The sequence below is a fragment of the Centrocercus urophasianus genome, unplaced genomic scaffold, assembly GCF_019232065.1.
Source record: "Centrocercus urophasianus isolate 14NV4802_14NV808 unplaced genomic scaffold, USGS_Curo_1.0 seq_26, whole genome shotgun sequence".
In the NCBI taxonomy this organism is placed as follows: Eukaryota; Metazoa; Chordata; class Aves; order Galliformes; family Phasianidae; genus Centrocercus; species Centrocercus urophasianus.
This window is the reverse complement of record NW_024884822.1, coordinates 14,392,709-14,415,159: the sequence shown is the minus strand read 5'-3', so window position 1 is coordinate 14,415,159 and position 22,451 is coordinate 14,392,709. Positions and strand designations below refer to the sequence as shown.

Genomic DNA, 22,451 nt, shown 5'->3' with positions numbered 1-22,451 from the left:
GCTGCAACCTCTGCTCCTGTTGGCACTGCAGTGTGGAGTGTTTTCACCTCCGGCCTTGTGCAAGTGGAAGGGTGCAGGTGGTGCTTCTACAGGTGATGCTTTTGGGTTGCATGCACGGCACTTGAAGGGTCGTTCAGTGTAAGCTGGCTCCTTGGCCCTTTTCTCCTGCCTGTTCCAGCCTGCTCGGTGGTCAGCCTGAACCAGCTGAGTTTGCTGCTCAGTGCAGAGTTCCCAACTGCTCCGTGCCGTGACTCACACGAATTCCTGCATGTAATGGGAAGTCTGCTATATGGAGCATGTATGTATTAAAGAGGAGATCAAATTACAGCATGCTAATAACTCCATGGACAATGGCTCGTGTGTTGGCATTGTTTGCAGAAAGTTTAGGGTTTGGGCTTGGTGTCTCACAGCATGCAAGGCCAAAAGCTTCTTTGCCATCCTTGAAGACCTCCATGGATGTTGACTCCACAAGAGGAGTGTGAATGTGGCACTGAGGGACATGGCTCAGTGGGCATGGTGGGCTGGGTTGGGGCTGATCATAGAGGTTTTTTTTCCTAACCTTAATGATTCTACATAGCTGCCTGTTTGATTGGTGGAAACGAGGTGGGGAGGAAGAACACGGCTCTGCTTTGGGGTAGCAGTGAGTGGGTCTCTTCAGGCGTCTCCTTTGTCTTCAGGAAGCAGTGCTGCTCCTCGGCTGATGGGCTGAGATGGAGCTGAGCCTGAACAGCGAGGACAGCAGCACCGTTGGGCTTGTGGCTTCCTGCATGCCTTGAGATGAGGCTGTGGGATCTGAAAGTCTTAAGCAAGTGCTAGGAGAGCACAGTATTTCTCTTGTGTGTCGTTAAGCAAAGAGACAAGCTGCTTTTCCCTCCCATCCCACTGCTGCTGCTCGTTGTGGTGCATCTGAAGGAAGCGGGGCCACACAGCTGGAGGTTTGGTGTGGCCGCACTGTGCCTCCATGTGTGTGGACAGGGATCTGTTACCTGCCAAATGTGTGGTGTTTAGCTGCCTTTTCAGGTATATGAATATACAACAAGCATTTTAAAGCTATTTTCTGAGCCTCTTACAGGTGTGATGTGTGAGGCCAGCCTGATGGGCCCCAGCCTGGGGCAGCCTCCTGTGCCTGGTGTTCTGTGTGCCCTGGGTGCATGCAGGGTCAGCTCGGCCAGAAACAGGCTCTGATTTGTTTTTCCTTGCTTTGTTTTTTCAAGCTTTGCGTTCTGTTACCATCCCAGCACAGGGAAATATTCTGGTTCCATTTCATTAGCGTTGTGCCTGTTGATTCAGTGCTGGTGGGTTAAAGGAATTTGAGAAACTGGTGTGGGTGTTGGTAAGAATCCCTAATTAAATCTCTCCAGAATACATCAAGCTCTCACTCTTCCTGTGAGATGACTCTGGGAGCACAGAGCCTTCCCTGAGTCTCTCCCCTTTCACCTGCTGGTCTTCTGATGCCTGTCCATCTGATTCTGTGCATTTATTTTTTGTTCCCTGTGTATTTGTGTTCTGTTCTGGCTTTAGAAGCCCTGCTCAGTGGTTCTGGGGTTTTCTGGCCTCGCAGTACAGTTGTCAGCAAGGCTTTTGTAGCTGGGCTGTTACCATCAAACAGAACCTCGCTGTTTTCACTGTGGGGCTGTTAGTGAATGCTGGAAGCTCACGCAGAGAGTATTTGTGGATCTTTCTCAAGCTGTTGGCCAAAGTGGCGATTTGCATCCCAAAACTCCCAGCTGTGAGGAGCAGAGATGACAGCAGCTTGCATCTTGATCATCTTCACAGCAAATGGAGGACTGGGAGCTCAGCAGAGAGGATTTTGCAGATTAGGTCAGGGAGTTAATCGATGAAATATTGCAAGGCCCGTTTTTCTAAGCTGTGATGATAAGATGGCTGTAAATCTAGCTTGTAGGAGGTTGAAACAGCTCCTATTTTCTGAATATTGCTGACAGTGGAGACTTGTAGTGCTGCAGTGACAGCATGCTCTCTTGCTGATGGGTGGGCAGGTCATGGCTTTGGGTGCCCGGCTGGTGAGCAGATAACTGCTCCCTGCAGCTTTCCCCTAGGAAGCTGTTTAGTTCTATTTTCACAAGATAATACAGCTTCTGCATCATCCAAGTCTTAAACATCCCTAAAGCAGCAAACAAAGCCGTAGTGCATTGAGGTGGCACAGCTTCTCAGTGATTTCCAGGGAGTGTTGGAAGTGGTGTTGCTCTAAGATGACTTTTCCTATCCTTGCTTCCAGTTACTGTTCCTGAAAAACTGGTTTCTCATTTTAATGGCAGCTGTGACAGCTGTAGGAGTGAAACCAGAAATTATCAGGCAGTCCTGGAATTCTTTCTTGAACTTAATTCCTTTAATGCCTGTCTTTCCTCATGCTGTGGAGTCATGCACTTTGTTACATCTGCAGAGTAATTATTTAAGAAAAAGTTGTTGTTGATGAATTAACATTGGAATATGTAATGTAACCTTGGAAAAAAAAAAACCCCACAAAATAACCCACCCTTCCATGGCGTTATCTGAATTTAAACAGTGACTTTCAGGGCCTTTATGTAGTAAGAGTGTTTTACAAAACCTAATCTGAGCTAAAAGACCAGCCCAGTGCCTTGTTAGTAACCCTGCAATAGAAACTCCATGGAGATGCTGGAACAGAAAGGAAGAGTGAGAAGAGGGTGTGGAGGGAGGTGGGAGAGAACTGCAAGTACTGCTGGCATTTGGAAAAGTTGCCAAATGGAAGAAAAATACATTTTTGTTCTGCTTTTGTTCTCCAAAACTGCAAAAAGGTGGAGGGCAGGCAGTCAAAACGTGTAGGTGGTTCAATTCCTCAGAGACAGTATTAAACCCTGAAATACCACGCTAACTAAAAGTCCTCATAAAAAATGTAATTATTTGTAAAAGAGCATCCTTTGAGTAGCATGGCAAAACTCACTTCTTGTAAGCTCTACAAGGAGTGCTTCTGTAATACTGAACTTTGACAAAACTGATTCTTGTATCGCTTTATGTAAGGCCAGCTGGGTGTCTGCAGCACAAATGAAAAATAACGCTTGGTCTTGAAGAAATAAGTGTGGTGCAGAAGGAAACTGGAAGGGAAAGTGCTCACTTGTGCCCAGGCCCTGTTTCCCAGGAGGGAAGCCTGCAATACCTTGGAGCAGTCAGTGAGCATCCATGGCAGGCTTTGTGCTGGCTGATAATCCTGTGCACTGCAGTGTGCCTGTAATCCCATCCTGAGAGTGTAAAGAGCTGGTAATATGTAAGTGGAAATGAGTCTCTTAGCATTAAAAAGTGGCTTGTGCTGGTCTTGTTAGTGGCAGAGAAGCTGAATGCTCTTGAGGACTGAACTTTCTGGGTCAGCTTCCAGCTTGCGGGGTTTCTCCTCTCACACTCCACACGTGCAAACTTGTTTTCATTGGGAAGTACATTACAGAATAGATCTATAAAGCTCTAGATCTATACAGAATAGATTATTACAGAATAGATCTATAAAGAATAGCAGGAACTCTGATGGCTCTTCTCATGAGAGGTTTGCTGTTGCCATAACACTGCTTTGCTAATGCCTGCATTCTCACTCAAGTTATTCCTAGAACTGGGTGGTTGTCTTGTTCCAGTGACCTCAGGCTTAAAGTACAGAGGGTTTTCCTCTATCTGCTGAAACCATGATTCACCTTGCTTCTCTTCTTGGTGATTTCAATACAGTATTTTGAAAATACCCTTTATCCAGGGAAGCATGCACAAGCTATTTGGCATCCTGCACCTGACTTCTCTAGGTTCCTTAGCTCTGCTAGTTGTTGGTTGTCTTTTAGCATGTTAAGAGAGCATCAAGTTGTAGCAGAACAAGTTAAATAAATAAATAAATAACTGCCTTACAAAATTATCTCTTAATTGGAAAAACAAGGCTGTGAAGTGTTGACACTTAGGCAGTCCCATCCTCCATGGTTAATAAATGTTGGTCCTCTCAGTCTGCAGGGATAGGATATTTGCATTGTGCTGTGGCATGTACAGTTTGACTTTTTGTCCACATAGGAATTCCTTCAGACAGAGTTCCAGGGTTGTGATAATACTTTTCACCTGGACAGTTTGCATTTACAAGAGCTGGAGAGCGAGTTCTGCCTTTACTGTGTGTTGTGTATTCAGAGTTGTGAGGTCTTGAATCACTTCTGCTGCTGGACGTTGGCTGGGAGGGTTTTTATGCTCTTGTCACAGCCTGGTGATAGGCTGCCTTGGTTTGGCCAAGTAGAAGTGATCTTCCCAACTTGTTGCAGAGGGAGTTTCTGTTCCTGTTTCCCACTTGAAGTAGGAAGGAAGCTGGCAGTCCTGTGTTAGGCTACTGACCTCCTGTCAATAAACTTTCTGCTTCCATTTGTGCTGATAATGCTTCCTTCAGCAAAGTCTCGTGTAGCTGATGTTACATGTGACCCACAGGGTGGCTGCAGGAGGGTTTATGGGGTTGCTGAGCTGGTGGGACTGTCTGGTACTTGTGCAGGAGGTGGTCCTCCCTCCTCGTGCTCTGTAGCTGCTTTGTCAGCCCAGCTTTGCTGGGAACAGAGCTTAAAGCTCCTCCTGTCCTGGTGGGTGCCCATTTACTGAACTAAACCATCATTGACAGTGCTGCTGTAAAGGAAGAAATGAGAAAATGTGACAGTGAGCTGAGGGTGGGATACAGCATGCCTGTCACTTGTGACCTGTGCTCAGTTGTCCAACTGTACCCTGGAACCTGGGCCATGTTTCTTTGGCAGTTTCCAGGATCTATCTTGTGGGCAGCATCTCTGTAGGTGAGACTTGGGTGTGAGCTCAGAGTGTGAGCTGCTGTAAGGCTCAAGGGACTTATTAGCATAGAGTTAAGAGCTGTATGGAAGCATTTTCCAGGGCAGGAATATTTGGATAGCTAAATTATCACACTTCGGTATTTTCTTCTTACTATAAGTCTGTGATATCAAATTATTGGCTAATAATTACTTTGTCTGTGAGTCACAGGTCAGTAGTTATTATTTGAAAACCTTCATCTCATCCAACCATATCAGCATTTTGGAGGAATGCTGTCTTGTCACTGCCTGCTACCAGAACCTTCTTCCATTTGAGATTTTCCTGTGCTGTGACGTCCTGTGAATTTATGGCATCCTGCCCTGTCCTCCCTTAAGAAATATTTTGGCAGCATTTTTAATTGTATTTTTTCTGGCCTTAATAACAAAAGTTATCGAAAATAGCTTCGTAGATGCAAGAAAGCCCACGTGAGCATGCAAGTTAAAGCTTTAAGCTTAGGAAAAGCTGTGTTTTCATGTCGCTGCTCTATCTATAAAATTACGACTTCCAAGACAGAAGCAACAGTGTACGTAACCCCATCTGCCCTGCAAACCTCACTGGTGGAACCTGGCTGTCCCTCTGCTGCTTTTTTTCCTTCAGACAAGAGATGCCATTATGCTGTAAGTATTGCCCAAGAAAGAGGAGACTGTGCTCACATTTCTGACTTGCTGCACTCTGAATTTTCAGAAGCTACATTTAGTCTTCGATTGAGGATTCTGTGAAAGACACAGTGGTCCTTCTCACAGCTGGGCAGCCCTCATACGGAAGCGAAGGACCCACTGGTGGGTGGTGTTCACAAGTGCTGCTGGTTTTCTCTGTGCACAGTGCCTGAAAGGGGCTGATGGAGCACAGCAGACCTGCAGCAAGCAGTCTGGGCAGCGCTGCATGATTGGTGGCAGCATGACTGCCATGTTGAAAAAGCTGGAAACTTCCCTTACTTTACATCTCTCAAATCCTGCCAGCGTGGCTGCAGAGAATTTGGAGGTGACAGCATTTAGCACTCAGTATGGTGCACATTAATGATGCTTTTTTTTTTTTTCTTTTCCCTTTCAAGCATTTGTCATGGGTGCTTGTGCCCTGAAGAAGGGCTGTGGGTGCCCCAGGAGGTGCTGCTGAGGGCTGGCTGTCCCACTGAGCACTGCTGTGCTGTGAGTGAGTGCTGCTCAAGAATATGGGTGCCTGAATTTCAGCCATATTGAGTAAAATGCCTGAGCTGCAATACAGGATCCTTCTGTTCCTCTGGGGGGGGTGTATGGGGCTGTGTGTGTTCTCCATGTCTACTGTCACGTGCACAACTGTCCAGAGACCTGTGTTGTAATGGTGCATTGCAGCATTCTGTTGGTGGCCCCAGCATTGCATTTCCTCACCCTGTGCCTGCCTTCAACATGAGCTGATGAAACAAAAGTCTGAGTCTTAATGCATGGCGCTGCTTCTGGAAACCTGTTTGGGGCTCAGAATAAGTTAGCACTGGGTGTTTTTTCATGTGCAGTGAATAATGGCAGTTTAGCAAGCAGAAGTCATCTACTCAACACTGAGATACTGATGTTTAAAAGTGGGTTTATTATATCCATAGAGTACTGTTAACTCTTAGGGAGAGTGAGGTGATGGAGGAGTCCCTGGGGGTGTTGCATTGCAAATGGGTGGTGATTGTGGTTTCGCTGGAATGGTGCAGCTGTGATTTGGCTGGTTTGAGGTCCGTGTAGGTAAGAATAAATAGCCTCTGATTTTTGGTCGCTCTGAGCTGGCTGAAGGAGAACTTCCATGTATATCAAGCTCAACATGGCCCCTTCATTTTATGTTCTGATGGTTAAATGATCATTTGTAATTAGCAGGAAAGATACCTGTACCTCTCATACTACCACTGATTGGGCTTCAAACCTTTTTTCATATATTTTCATCATTAAATTTCCTCCTCAGCTCCGTTGTGGTTTCTGATGCAGGTATTGCTGAGAACCACAGCAGCAGATCTTAAAGCAGCAGCCAATTGCCAGCATTCTGAGTTCTGCTGCAGTAGTTTGTGTTCAGGTGTGGCAGCAGGGTAAACCTGCCTTGCTTTGTGGCCCTGCAGGCAAGGGCACTAAGAGCTACTGATTTCCCTTTTTTTCTGCTGAGGATGTGTGTGCATACACATACAGAACTGCTGACATACCTGTGTGTTGTTGTAGCTGTATTGGAGTTTAGCTATCAGGATCAGCATTCAGATAATCACAGCTTCTCTCTGGGGCAGAATGGTGGTTGCTCCCCATGTGTTGAGTCCTCCAGCAGGGCTCAGCAGGAGCTGCTGCTCGGCTCCTTGCTGCTTTCCTTCTCATCTCTGATGGCGTTGTGGGTATGAAGGAGCTGGAGATTGACTTTTTCTTTTACTCCTTCATTGGTTTAATTGAAAGAGGTTGTGGGAGAGCTTTACTTTTCATGCAATGCTTTGTTTGCAATTGCCATCTTCTCTTATTTTTTTCCCCCCCAACCTGCTGATGCCTTGTCATTAATGATGAATGAAAACACAGTATTTTAACTGGAAGCAGTGTGATGACTTTAATACTCTGCTGCTGTACCAAGCTGTTTTGAGACAGTTTGCAGAGCTGGGTTCCTTTCCACTGCCTGCATCCGAGCAGGTAACTCAAGTTACAATATTGGTGAGAGATCTCATGTTGACTTCAGTATTATTTATTAAGCAAAACTTAATTTCCTGACAAACTTTCTTTGCTTCCTTGATTTCGCAAAGAAATACTTCATGATATATGAAAAAAATTATAAATACACTGTTACAAAACTGCATGTTATGGTGACCCGTTTATTTATTCCCATTTATTGGGAACTAACTGCAGTGAAGTGTTTCTGTTCAACCTGTTAGTCTTTCTCTGAGCTTGTGACGTCAAACAGAGCTTAGTGACGGATGTGTGGTGCAAGATGCAGCAGTGGTAGAACGTCATTGCTGCTGAGTTCAGCTCCAGCAGGGCTGAGGGGGAAGCAGCACCAGCAAATCCTGTGCTGGATGAGCATGGCCACAGCCACACCATGTACTCAGGTGCTTGGTGGAGCAAGCTGTGTGCAGGCACTCAGAGCTGTCAGTAATGGACCTTCAGATTTCATCGTCTGCTTCCTTTCTCCTTCTCCCTGGGTTCCTGTGCCAAACTTCTTATAAGAACCTTTTCCTTAGGGTTTCAGAATTCAGGCCCTCCCTGCCCAATTCTCTTTTTTTTTTTTTTTTTTTTTTTCCCTTGTGCTTTCAAACCTGTTCCTCTTAGTTTCTCTGTGAAGCAGGCAAGCAGGTGTCTTTGGGGCTGGGACGAAGCCTGTTTAACCCAAGTACAGCTATTTGGGGGCAGCGAGTAGTGATAAGCAGTGAGCTGCTCGGCTAGGAAGCAGGGGTGATCTGGAAGCCTGAAGGCTCCCTTTTCACCTGTTGGCACTTGTTGCTCTTGTGTTCTTTAGTCTCTTACTGAACAACACTTGATGGGAACCCCTGCTCCTTGGTAGGTGTGAGTGCTGTGACTAATTCTGGGCATTCTGAGCTCCCCGTGTGGTTGAGCTGTGAGCTCAGCTTGCTTTTGGGTTTTCTAAGCTCAACATAAAAATCTGAAAGATGTACTAAAACTGAAGTAATGAGTGTATGGTAGCTTTATAGCAGTGTTTTCCTTAAAGGTAACTTTCCATTGCTGTACGTGTGTTCTGAGCCTTGATAAGAGCCATGCATCAGATACCCACTGATGCCTGGGAGCTGTGCTGTTTGATGCTCCTGGCCCTGCAATTGGGGCCTCAGGATCTGCTCTGCAAAACCCAAAGGAAGTTTTTACTCTTTCTTCCCTCTTGTGCAAAGCGGGGGCTCCAGAAGTGCTGACTCAGTGTGATGAAACAGCAGTAAAAACAATAATAAAAAATATCATTCTTCGAGTGTTTTTCTTTCTACCACAGTCTTCTATCGTCGCGGTCCAGGGTTCATGGGTGGAGGCTGTTTATCTGTTCTGGGTGGGGGAGTTGTTGGGGAGCAGAGACGCTTTTTGTTTTATTTTCATATAGAAGAACTTTGCTTTATTTTTTTCTTTTTCTCCTGGAAATGAGTAGTCGCGTGGCGATGCTTTCTGCCTATAAATAAGCTGTAGTGGTGGCTCTGGAGCCTCCGTTCTTAAAGCAGATCTGCCTTTTTCAACTTGTGTTAAGGATACTTCTATTCCTAGGGGTGAAATGTAATTCTGAAGTCTGTGCCTGTGGCCACGCATGCATGTTGTAGGGAAGTGCATTTAAGACATAGGAAACTGCATGAGCCCCTTTGAGAGACATGTTGCGTTTGCAGGAAGAAAAACCAATCCAGGCCTGCAAACATTACTTCTGACAGTCCAGAAAAACTGAAGCTAGATTTTTAGTTTCCTCTTGGTGGCTGTGCTGTTAACTCATGCTGTCAGTTGTACTTCCTGCATTCACAGCAGAAATGCTGTTCCTTGCATCTGTTCCTGCTGGATGAGGGCAGCACAGTGGGCAGGAGCAGCGTGTGCCAGCTGGGCCACGTGGGGTGGAACAGCCCGGGATGTTGCCCAGTATCATGTCCCAACATGGCCAGTACCTGGAGCTGTCTGATAATGGGTACATGAGGAGGCTGTCCCTTGGCCATCTGAAGCTGTTCTGTTGTCTGCCTGCAGTGATCCTGTGCTATAAAATCATCGTAAACAATTCAGGGTTTTTTAGCAAGATCCTAGGAAAGCTCAGCTTTTCTTAAATAAACGCCCGGAGTGAGCAGACTGCTAATTGAGGCCAGGGAGGTTTCACTTGTTGCTCTTCTTTAGAGAGAAGATTTCTTCATGAAATACATTCTGATTTCGTCCTGAGTAATGCTGTGTAGCCCTGAAGCAGCTGAACCGGTTCACTTCACACAGACGTCACTGGGAGCAGCCTGAGCAATTCAAGGCTGCTGCTGTGTTGGACAAGAGGCACTTCAGGCTGGCTTTTGGATTTTCTGGTATTTCTTGCATCAAGTGGTGTGACATGCTTTGCTCCTTAGTAGTGTTCCTTCAGCTCTGCTGTCCTGTGCGAGTGCTGTGTGATGGAGCGATCCATCTTTTCTCCCTAATAACGCCTAAGCTTTGTGTATCCATTTCTTTTAAAGGCCACTAGCTAAGCAGGAGGATGCTTTAAAGGGAATTGCTGCTCTTGGTGTGCTGCCCGGCTCTAAGTGGAGAGCCCAAAGGCAGCGTTATTTTGCATGTAAACGTTAATAAAGTCAAATAGCCTCGCCACCAAACAGGGCATGTACTGGTGGGGGCCTGGAGCGGCTGTGCCCCGTCCTGCTGTGGTCACCCAGCCAAGGGATGGATTTGTTCCCACGTGAGGGACGGAGCTGGGTGCGTCCTGGGGTCAGTGCCTCTGCCACAGTGATCTGTGGATATACGGAACGTGGGTCAGGCAGCTCGAGAATGTTTCTGTGTTTTTATTTCTTGTGTTACTCCATCAGGAAAGAATTTGGGAGGACTATTTTTACAATTGGCCTTAAACAGGGAGTAAAGGAAACGGTGCGGATTCCAGCCTTTGGTGAAGTAACAGGAAGGGAAGCAATGAAAACCATAAACCATGCTGAGCAACATTTCCTCTCTTCTGCTGCACCCCCTACAGGTGACAAAGTCTGTATTGAGGCTGGCAGGATTCCTAATGAAAGATGCATTCAATCTATATAAGGAGCCTGCTGAATCACTGCGGGGTGAGGCAAGGCAGGCTGGAGGAGAGCTGCTGGCAGCTTGCTGTCTGTTTCCTAAGAACTGCTTTTGTTTGCTTTACCGAAATCTAGACATTTTAAATAAGTACTTTAATTCAGACATTCAGCTGTTGTCCCAGAGTATGTCAAAACCCTTATCTTCAGGCCAGTTTGTTCATTGAAGGCATCTGAAGCCCAGAGCTCTGGGTTGGTGCTGCATGGTGTACCAGGTGTAGGTGGGGACTCCTTCCTCAGCCCTTACAAGTAATGTGCTGGGCAGTGCTAGAAGGGTTGTGGAGGGATTTATGGCTTCCTCAGTTTCCTTGGTACCCCTTTGACTGCTGAGGGTGGCTCTTGGGGTGATTTATCAGAATGCACAACAATGAGGTCATGTTGGAACTGTTTACTCTGCTTTCCTTCAAAACAGAACAGATTTCCTGCTTGGTGTTTTAAAATAACCACGTGTTACTGGGACACCTGGCTGGGGTCACATCATACAGAACATCAGCTTTTTGTTTGATGTTTACTTCTGATGCAGTAATTTCATCCTTGTTCCAAAGTGCCCTTAGCATCCCAGGAGGGTTTAGAAACCTTATTACCACCCTATGGCAAGTGAGTGTGCTTCTAACAGAGCGCAGTTGTGCTGGCTGAGCTGTGGTTGGTTTGTTTAGAAAAAGCTGTGAGCAGAACTCTCGAAACAAATCCTCTTCCTCTGTCCCTGGATCCTCCGTCCCAACCCCTACAGCTTCTCCATGGATTAAAGGGCGACGGCGAAGGAGGTGATACAGCCTCAGGGGGTGGCAGAGGCACTCCTTACTGAGAGTGGATGTTAAGCTGTTAAAAGTTAACTCAAATAAAACTCAAAGAAGGCTGTGAAATCCCTTTGTCCTTAGGACAGGGGTGAGCTGTGCTTCAGCAGCTTTCCTGGGTGAGTAACAGTGTGCGGGCGGCGCTGCACGCTGCTGCTCCCATAGCACAGGGATTGCTGCAGCATCCGCATCCCAGCCCTCATGGCTCTCAAGCCCATCCTGGCAGCGTTTACAACCACTGCTTGCTGCTCTGTGCCCTTTGTAATGTCACTTGGCTGGACAGAAAACATGGGCAGACCCCTCCATAAGGAAACCGGAACGGGCAGTTGTCTGTTGAAGTCTGAAGAGCGTGTTGGGATGTACTATTTAAAGGGTGTTTTAGTTTCAGGGTGGTTAAAAGCTCTAAAAGTGCAGATTACAAAATAAAAAAAATAACCCAACAACTTGGACCTTGGTCCTTGTGCACATGGTGGAATGGCTTTATTGTTAGCAATCATTTCATACATTGGCAGAGATTGCCTGTAGGCTCTCAGGGAGTGAGTGCTCCGAGTTCTGCTCGTGTGCCATTTACTGTTGCACTTTGGCATCGTTGTTTTTATGGCACTTTCTGCCACGGTGATCTGCAGGGGTGATCTCTGCCCTTTGTGCTGTGGTTAGGTGTTGGGCTGGTGCTGCAGCACACATCAGGTTTTTAAAGTAACCGCTCCTGGTCTCATGCTCTGCTCTATGAAGAGGAGCTGCCCTGCTCCGGACAGTGTTGCCCTGAGGATGCAGTCACCTCTTGGAGATGCAGCCAGAGCAATGAAGGAGCACCAGCTCTGTCTGCACACAGCTTGAACAGCTCATAGCAGTGGTGGTGGGCAGCTGGTGTTGCAGTGAGGCTGGGCGGTGGGAAATCCTGGCTTTGTAGATATGAATGCTAAGCATTCAGGCCGTCTGTTTAACTTTCATGGGCTTGGTAATGACATTAAAAAAAAAAAGTGGGAGTTTTATTGGTTTTACATGGCCTGCAATTACATTTGACCTTTCATTTGGTACGACGGTCCGTATCCGCTATATTTCTAAACACTGGGTATTAAGCCAAAGAACTTTTCTAAAGTAAACCCACTGTAAATTTTCATGCTAGCATTCATATTGATTTCCCTTTTGCAAATGCTGTATAAATGCAGTGCTGAGAACTCAGAGCATATTTTCTGAGGCTGAGCTGGAGACTCACTGGTATATAACACACACAGCACGTTGTTAAAGCCAGCAGCCTACCTGCTCAGGACAGAAACCAGGGTGAGGAATGGCCCTGGTGAGCTTCCTTTGACGTGTGGTCTGTACCAACAGCACAGATATTTTGGTGAATAAAAAGAATTCTGTGCAGAGAGGAGCTCAAACTGCTGCTTCTCCTAATTACCTGTTCTGCATAAAGTCCTCTCTTTCACGTGGAATCATCTGCATGTTGGAATATTGTTGCTTCATGAAAGTTGGTTCTGTCCATAGCTGCTGACAGGTGGCTGTGTGATGCTGAGCCCTCACAGCAGGAGGAGGGAGATGAATCCAAACCTGTGTGCTCTGTGCCTTTGTCAGAGTGTGCTGGAGGAGCTGCTGGTGCTGGGCTGAGCCAGAGGCCTGTTGTGCTGCAGCTGGGTCTGAGATGGGTGCAAAGTCACTTGTACCGTGTTATGGAAAGGTGCTGTAGCCCTCTGCACTGTGCTGTATGGTTTAGCTTTTCTCACGTTCTTTGCTCTTAGCAAAGCATTTTTACAGAGTTGCCTGATCTCTTGCCTCTTTAAACAGGTGTTAAAATGTTTTAGTGGTGCTATTCATCCAATATGAGAAGTCATACTGCTTGTTATACCGCGTTTGCTGCGGTACCCATTCATGTACATCATATTTTCAGAGGTATTTTAATAGCAGGCTGCTTCAGAGCCTTGCTCAGGTAACTGTGCAGCCATTGCTGCTGCAGCTGAAGCGTGAGCATTCTGTGCATCCCAGCCTGGCTGCTGAGCTGGGCTGTGAGCATCAATGCCATTTCCTATGAGGCTGTGGAACTTACTAAAGTATTGGAGAAAGTAATGAAAAAGTGATTAGACGCTGTGAATGAAATTGCAATTGCTCACATTTTTTTTTTTAAAAAAAATTTTTTTTAATTTTTGTCTTTTTAGGACTTAAATACTATCTACTCCTTCCTTCATGGGCTGGATATACTCTCACACTTCAGGGAGCATCAGCTGAGGTAAAGTACTGTGGAAGTGGTGCTGCCGGGCTGTGTGTTGTGGAGGTGAGCAGGGGTTTCTCTGCCTGCACTTAGAGGTGGCAGAATGTGAGCTGTGTCACTGCAGTGCTGTGGCACAGAGTGCAAGCTAATGAGCTCTGCTGACAACGAGGGCAGGGCTTACTGCCATTTGTCTGCAAGGGGTTGTGGAGGAAGTACCCCATGTTAGCTCCGGGTTGCAGATGCCTTTGACTGTTTCAGACATCCAGATGATCTCAGAACACACAAAATGGAAGGCCAACAAAGCACAAAAAGTGCGTTGGAAGTGTTTTAGTGCCTTCAATTCTGTTGCTATGGCTAATTCCAACGTGTGGGAGTGATTTAAGAACAAGCTGAATGTTATCTATTTGGTTAATGAAGAACACCGTAATAATTTGAATTTTCTGGTAAAGCACATCCTTTATTTAGAACAAAAACAGTTGAGTTTGAGGTCTTAAAGCCTTAAAGCGCTTCTGCTGAAATGTGGTGATTAATGGCTTATGATCTTTGGGGATTACCATTGAAATTAAATGTCTCCTTCTCCTTCAGAATAATGTCATCCAGCGCTCGCTATGAGAGATACAAGGGCAACCAAGTTCTCTTTTGGTAAGTACCCATATTGCTGGTGGGAGTTCTCCAGCAGAAGTGTAAACAAAACCACTGCAATGCATGCTGTAATACAACATTTCCTCTTTTAGCAGTTGTGGATACAAGACTTACAACACATAAGCTCAGTCAGGCTGGCTAAGAGCTTTGACAAGAGCTGGGGGTAGCAGTGCTGGTGCCTGGGTGGTGCCCACCAGCTGGAGCTCCGTTGGCAGCAGCAGCGTGGCTGCGAGCACCAAGAAACCAGTGCAAAAAAGCAGGCTGGGCTCCTCAGGAGGGGCTGGCAGCAGTGGTGGGGATGCTCAGCAGGTGGCACTCTTCCCCTGGCGCTGGCTGCTGAGCACGAAGCCCTGGCTTTGCTGGGATAACACTTTGTGTGAGGTGTTTTTGAGCTGCTGTAAAGAGAAGGTCGCTAGCAGTGATTTCTGGTGCCTTTTCTTACAGTTCAGAAACTATTGCAAGATGCTGGTACATACTGCTTTCTGGATCTGTGCTCATGAAGGACTCCATGTTTTTACCACCTTGCAGGTAGGTGAAATTGTAGTTGGTTGTTTTTTCCAGGTTAAGTCAAGATCTGTTTTCAAACCAATGTTGATGCTTCTGTAATTTTTTTTTTTTTAATACAATTTTTAAGGTCACTTTTTCTTTCTTTTTTTTTTTCCCTGAAGTTGTGCAGTGGACAGAAATGTTCTGCTAACTTCATTTAAATCCCTTCCACCCTTCGTTCATTAACACCAACCATCAAGTCTTGCCTGGCTGAATTTTTTGAGTCTGAGAGAATTTGCATTTGGCTTATTAACTCAGGGGCCTTTTGAATCACTCCTTCTCCATGACTTTTCTATAGAAGTCCTTGTCTCAAAAGCACTGCTGTAGATCATGCAGTTTCTGTCCTTGGTTTGAGGCTGTATTTTAATGGCTTCTGTGATTTTTGTGTGAAGGAAGTGAATAGAGGCCAGCCGTGTTGGTTCCCAAGAGCTGCAGCACTGGGATGTGCTTGAACAGAGGCTCAATATCTCACTTGAGCTGGACCTTGCTGTGCTGTGATGCTGTGCTTGACCTTGTGCATCATGCAGTGTTTGTTTCATTGTATCTTGAAAGTGTGCTTCTAGGATAGGCAGGAGTGCTTAAAAAAACAACAAAAGAAGTTGTGTGATGGGCTCCATCTCCTGCCAGCAACTGGACTGGAGTCCAGCAGTGCCACAAGTGAGGATGTAACAAGCTGAGATTTACTTAAAGCCTATATGAAGGTAGTTGTTTTTCTGAATTTGTGGAATGTGTCACGTAACTGCATCATTAAATTTCTTTTTCTTTTTAAAGAAGAAAAACAATTCTGTTGTTGCTAGTTTACAGCATTACAGTATATGATGGGTAATGAGGAAAAATAGCTGCTAGATAGAAAAGGGGTCACAAATTTCTGTTATGTGAACTGCTGGCAAATTATGGCTTAAATGGTGTAGCTCTTGGGATGTGTTGTCCCCTCTTGCATTGAGAGCACATGAAAGGGATCGCACTCCTCTTCCAAATAACCAACCTGTTCCTGTCTGTGTTTTCGTTTTACGGGAGGAGGAAAAATGAAGAATTGAAATTCGAGCTGACCTTTGATATGCTGAAGGTTTGGAGTGAAAGTGCAGACATGGGCAACTAGATAAACTGAAAGGATAGCTAATCAGTGAGGAGTTCAGGTGGGCAAAAAGGTGTTGAAACTGTCTGAATCTTTTTGTTTCCCTCAAAGCTTTTGACTTTGGCACCAACAATCCAGTCCCACTTGGTCCTCCTGGGGCTCTGGGGCCAGGATCTCAGATGGAGAAGTGAAGTATGAAAGTGTTTGGTTGCTTTCCTTGGTCTGAATACCTCACGTAACACTTTTGTAGTTGAGGGATTTGCAGTCACCAATGGTTTGCAGGCTATTCTCAATGAAACAGTGCTTGGATTATGTAGTACTATTCTTCCCATAACTATAATTAGCACTGTTTAATTACATTTAAAGTAGCATTTGATGTTATGGATTATTCCTTGTCCATAGCCAAGTCATTCTGGAAGGAGGCTCAAATATGTGTCTCTAAGAAAGCATAGCATTGCCTTCATTCTCATCCCCTTGGGTATCACAGAGATGCTCCTTTTGATAGGACACAAAGTGTCATTTTCTTCCTTGCTTACTTCTGTCTTGTTCTTTTGGCTTAAGCAATAACAGTGGAAATGGCCCACAGTGCACAGTGAGGTGTGAAGCATCTTCTCAAGAGTAGAAAAGCTATTTCAAACTTTGAATAGGAAGTTGGTAACACAGTAATGGCAATTACCTGAGTTCCTGAATTGATTATGATGCTGGTGTCTGTATGCTTGGCTTTTGTTTTTCCTCCAGAATCTCTCAGTGCATTTTAGTATTGCTTTGATTTTTACTTGATTTTTTTAGAAGAAATGTGCCTTACCAACCTTAGTAATACTGTTTGCCCTAAAGAAAGGGAGAGAGTTTGGTTTTAAAAGACAGGACATCTGTCCTTTCAGGTAATTCCTTTTTGGATAAGGATCTCGATGCTGTGCACTTTCTGTCTAATGAGCATCTGATGTTCTACCTGCATGACAGTGACATAAACTGTGTGGAAGAAAACATTACTCAGTGTATTGATGCATCTGTGCTGCTTTAAAAAAAAGATAAATAAATTCATCCTTGAAGAGTTCTGTGATGCTGAAGGGAGTGGAGATGTCCTTCCAGCCAGCAGCCTTTTTGGAAGGCATCCTGCTTAGCTTTCAGGTATCAGATACGAAGCCCAGCTATGTGATTTGTTGAGTCTGGAAAAAATGTGTCAACACGTGAGCAAAGGTGGGAGAGGTTGCAGACAGGTGTCATCTGCACAAAAGTGATGCAGGATGGTGGTAGCTTTGAGGCATCCCTGGGGAAAATGTGTGAGATCCAAAATAGAATCCTTAATGTGTGGCAAGCTATAAATACCAGGGATGAGAAATTAGGCTTTATGGAGACCTCCTGGTGCTCTGAAAAGGTCACGAGGCAGGCTGGAATAGTTCTCATTTTGAAAGAACTGGGTGGACTGAGGCATTTACTGTAACAGATAGTAGTTAGCAAATGGATTTCAGTTGGAAACTGGATCCTCGCGTGTGGCTGGTGGTCACTCCCTTCCAATGATCCCTTTGTAACACTGATGTGGTAATTCCAATTGTGTGTTTATCTCTGGAGCATTTGACAAACTTCCTATGGGGGAGGGGGGTGTATATGTCCATTTTTCTAGTGGTTATTATCTGTTTTGTTTTCAACTAACTGCCTTGTACCTGTGTTTAATAATCATGTGTGAAACTGCTGTTACAGTTACTGGTGAGATGCTTTCAATTTCCATAAGTGTGACTGGAAGGGGAAGACCTGCTGCCAATTTCCTGCTCCCTTCCCACACCACTTGTCCTTTCCCTGTCATCTGCCCAGCCATTACCTTGATAGATAGAGGAGGCTCCAGTAGACCATTGCTTAGCCTGGCTGAGATGCTGGCCAGGCTCCCCTTTTCTTCATGTCTTGTTTTATCCATTATCTACCATTCTGATATTCAGCTCAGGAAAACCTTCCTGTCCTTCTGCAGATCATTAAAGAGTAAAATATCTGGATTGAGGCCTGAAAGAGGCATAGCCCAGCTGAAGCAGGCAGCTGCCTGTGCATCTCTGTAGGCTCTCGAGTGATTTGGGGCAGATGCTTGGGAAAGGCATTCTGTGCAAGCTGTAATTCAGTAATTGGATTGAAGATTGGAGGATTAAGACTTGTGTGCAGGTAGGATAAAATTCATTCATTCATCTGATGATGAAGATAAGAAGAGCCCTGTAAGACTTCGTTTTTCTTTTTTAAACAGTGTAAGCAAATCATTAATAGTGGGTACAAAGGTGGCCTGATTTTGATTACCCTGTTGCCCAGAGAATGGATTTATCAGTACACTTGGCATAGTAGGAAAAGAATATTCTTCCTAACATGAAAGTGATGGCCAGAACAAAAGAAGAGGATTGGGGGATTTTGTGGCAGGAAAATCATGTCAGCAAGTTAAAGAGTTTTTCTGTTAACCTTGCTTGTTAATCAAGATAATTCATTTGAACAGGGTATTTGAAGGAGATTACTCACAGCAAGATTAGCCATAGGAAATGTATCAAGGGCCTAGAGGAACTTCTGAAGCCAATTATGTGGATGACAACCTCCTACAGCTGTGAGAATTGAACCTTGAAGGGAAAAATACAAAGTATTGAAACATCCAAGATGTGTCTTGAAAGCAAACAGTTCTTTTCCTGCCCCTTCCAAGAAATTCAGAAATGGCTGTTCAGAAATCTCAAGTGGAGGAAATTGGTGCCATTATCCCAAATTCAGGTAGTGCATTTGTTGCCTACAAACAGGTCATCTTTTTTTTTTTTTTTTAACCCCAAATCCAACCCAAATGCTTGGATTAAAGAAAATGGCCATAATAAAAGAGCAACTCCAGTTTGGCTGTACGAGTAGTGGCTTAGGTTGAAATTATCTTAGCTTATTTTTTATAAAGTTAATTTTTGTAGATAACAATCTTTTAATATATTTTGCAGCTTGCAGTGGCTGTTAAGCATTTCAGTCTCTTCTATGCCACAGTTTTCTCTGCTCCCAGTGCTGTGCTTTCACAGCGTTGGTAGATAAGAACTGAGGATTAAGGACTTGCTATTTGCACAACTGACATTTCTTGTACTTTAGACACCTTTACATTTTGTTTTCAAATACATTTACACCTTGAATGTATCATCCAAAAGCAATCAGTTTTACTCCTAAACCTCGTATGACTGCTGTCTGCAAACAGTGGATCTGTGCCTTTCAGTGAATGAGCAGCTCAGAGCTCCTGCCTTCCCAGATTGTGATGAAGGCACAGTGGCATCTTTCTGCTGCTGACCATCCTTCCAGGCATCCTGCCTTGGCTGCTCCTGCTGTGTGTGAGCTCTGATGACCGCTGAGGCTTTCTGTGCTGGTCCCACAGCTGAGTGCTGCTTTCTGCAGGCACTGCCTTGAGAGAAGGCTGTGATGTGTTGCAGAGCAAGATGAGCGCTTGGCACATTTCTTCTGGCACAGAATAATCTTCTACAAGAGCCAAAAGAATACACAGGGCTCTGTGCAGATCTCTTCCTTACAACCAAACGATGGCACGATCTTGTCCACAGCTCCCACCAACCCCAGTAATTCCCCTCACTGACAGTAGTAGGAAAGGTGCTGGCTGCCTCAGAACCTCATCTGATTCTGAGCACAATAATTAGGGCAGCATCTAGAGGGTGCATTTCACAGCCTTCAGAATCATTCCCAGTTAAAGCTTGCAGCCAGCTTGAGAGATAAGCCTGCAAAACGTTGCTGTTATTGACAGCGAATGCAGAAAGGGTGTATGGTGATTGAGCATTAATGGGAAGTGGTGTTCTGCATTCAGCTGTACTCCTTGTGGTCTCAAGTTTCCTTTAAACCATTTTCTGATGGAATTAAACATTGTAATATTTTTATAATTAAGTTACTTTGAAATGCTCAGGACCTGCACAGCATATGGTGTCTTGGAAACTCTGCACCTACGTTTGCCAATTTAAAAAGAAATAACACAAATGGGGAAAACCCACTTTGGTAGTAACCCTTTACTGACTTTAGCTCATCTATTGAATTATCCATTAAAAGTGAAATATTTAAATCCTTATGCGTTGCTTCCCTTCCCCCCCCCCCCCCTCTTTTGGGAAGATTATACAGAAGTTTGATTCTCTAATACAACTTCTGATCTACATTCATGTTACTTAATTCCCTACCTACTTTATTTTGCAAATCAAAGGCTTAGGGGCTGTTGGAAATGCAGTCAGCAGCAGTGCAGCTCTGCAGCTGCCCAGGAAGGCAGTAATTCCTGTGAGGATTTCTGTGTCAATGATCACCATACTGTGACCATGGAAGGATTCTGCCTCCTCTCCATGCAAACACTGCAGTTGTGTTACTGTGTATCATGAGTCTATGCAGGCTTTCTCTTATTTATTGGCCAATTACAAGGAAATTAAGCTCAGAGTATTTCTACTGGGAGTTCAGTAATATAGATGGATGTTCCAAGCTGTTTGCAGTAGTGTGTAGTGTGTCTGGTAGTAGCTGAGAAAGGTGATGGGGACGTCTGGGCCTGGGCAGCAGTTACCTTGCAGCAGGTATGCTGCCTCTTTGCTGGGCAGCTGCTTTGCATGAGAGGTGCTCTCAGGAAAGTGATTTTTCAAATGAAGATGAGCTCTGATTTGGGAAAAAAAATGCTTCAATTCATAAACAAATTAAAAAACAACAACAACAAACAAAACCTAAACCTAACAATCAGACCTTACTTCCTTTATTATGCAGCTTATCAGTGCATTCTCACTCTCTGGTGAGAGATGACTTCGCCTTGCAGAAACCCAGGCAGCTTACTGAGTCGGGCAGGGTGTGAGGTCGCTGGGTTCTGCTTGCAGTGGTAAAAAGTACAGTTTGTCCTCATCTGTGTGTTCCTGCAAGCTGTTTGACAGGCAGGCAGTTTGGGATGAGAATATTCATTTAAAGCAAAATACTTGCAGCAGATTATATGCCGTTTGCTTGGTATACCTTTGCACTGCTGTATCAGTAATGTGGTGCAGGGCATTGCTGCAGGTAACTATTGAAAGTCATCAGTAACTGCAATTGTGGTGTCAACTTACACAGCCAGTCTTTGATTTTCTAGTTCCCGGAAAATACAGCATTATAAGATGCTCGATATCCCTATATTGAAGGCTTTGAGATGTGAAAATCAGATGTGAGATCAGAAAATTCTGTTTTGGGACCAGACCAGGCTGCCCAGAGCCACATCCAGCCTGGCCTTGAATGCCTGCAGGGATGGGGCATCCACAGCCTCCTTGGGCAACCTGTTCCAGTGCCTCACCACCCTCTGGGGGAAAAACTTCCTCTTCATATCTACCCTAAACCTCCCCTATCCTTGTTTAAAACCATTCCCTCTTGTCCTGTCACTATCCACCCTTTTGGACAGTCATTCCCCCTCCTGTTTATACTCTCCTTTCAAATATTGGGAGGCCACAATAAGGTCTCCACAGCGCCTTCTCTCCAAGCTAAACAAGCCCAGTTCCCTCAGCCTTTCTTTGTGGGAGGCTCCTGGGAGAGGAACCAGCTTTGGTCCCTTTGGCTCAGTGAAGTCAAGCAGATGCTCGAGTGCTGCAGATCTGAGCTTTTAGAGCTGGGTGTTATTTGTGTGGGGCTTTGTCTGCACGAGGGAGTCATGCTGCAGAATGGGGATGGCTGGAATGAGGGGAGCAGCAGCTGCTGAGGAGCACGTTGTCTGTGCTTCACATGTCGGCAGCTCTGTCTGATCCTGTGGCCTGAATCCCCATTAGCTGTCAATGCACGACGTCACGCCGGTTCAACTTGCATTCCTTTCTCATGTGATACCATTGCTTAAGCATTTTTTAATTATGAATAGCAGTGAATGAGGAGGAAAGCAAGGTTGTGGCGGCCAGGGCAGGGCGTGTGGGGGTAAACAAAGCCGCCTTTGTTTACATGGGAGATGTTGCTCATGTGGCCGTGTCACAAGCCAGTGAGTGTCTGAAAGCTGCTGGTGCAGATGTAATAGGTGAGCAGCAAGTGACAGGAGCAAGCAGTGTGGTTGTAAGAGCCGTGATGTGGCTCGTACAGCTGAGTCTTATGGCAGCAGGCGGCTGTGGAATAAAGGCGTGTAGATTTAAGACTCTGGTTACGTTCATTGATGAGAATGTAATGGCTGGGGAAACTGTGCCCACGTCTCAGCTTGGTGAGAGAACATCGCGTGGTGCGTGCCAGGAAGTAATTAACCATGACCTATTGACTGGTAAACGTGAGGCGTTTATTCCTTAGGATCTGCAGGGTGGGTTTTGTTGTTGGAATGTAACCTTTCTGCAAGTGTTTGGTTGTTGTAAAGTGCTTGATGGACCAGAAGGGGCAGCGCCCAGAGCCTGACCTTTGATCGAAGCGATGTCTTCTTCCTCTCGTGTTCTGTGCATCATCATTGCTTAATTGACAAATGTTGCGACAGAAGCATAGGGAAGCTCAACTGTACCAGAACTATTATTATTATTAACAGATTATTTCTGTTCTAAAAGGATGCAGACATTTTCTAGTTGCACCTAACACCTCTACATTTCCATCTGAAGATCTGTTCTTTTAAATTTCTTTGTTGCATGAAGTAAAACTAGAACTGCAGCTTTTTTTTTCCTCAATGCAAATGCGCCGTGCTGCGGAAGCTTGGTTTGTTTCGCTTTGTTTTTCTCTTTTGGTTAGTGGAGGAATAGATCTGATGCACTGCAGATGCTCAGAAGCTCACACTGCATGGCA

At 45.2% G+C, this 22,451-nt stretch overlaps 1 protein-coding gene across 6 annotated transcripts in view; it reads left to right on the top strand.

Moving 5' to 3' along the window:
• RAPGEF6 (Rap guanine nucleotide exchange factor 6) overlaps positions 1–22,451 on the top strand; it is a 105,665-nt gene that overhangs the window by 5,965 nt on the left and 77,249 nt on the right. For all 6 annotated transcript variants that reach the window (XM_042826187.1, XM_042826191.1, XM_042826184.1 and 3 more), the window contains exons 2-4: positions 13,431–13,501; positions 14,069–14,125; positions 14,570–14,653. In XM_042826187.1, the coding sequence (XP_042682121.1) occupies positions 13,431–13,501; positions 14,069–14,125; positions 14,570–14,653 (212 nt within the window). The remainder of the gene's footprint in view (positions 1–13,430; positions 13,502–14,068; positions 14,126–14,569; positions 14,654–22,451) is intronic.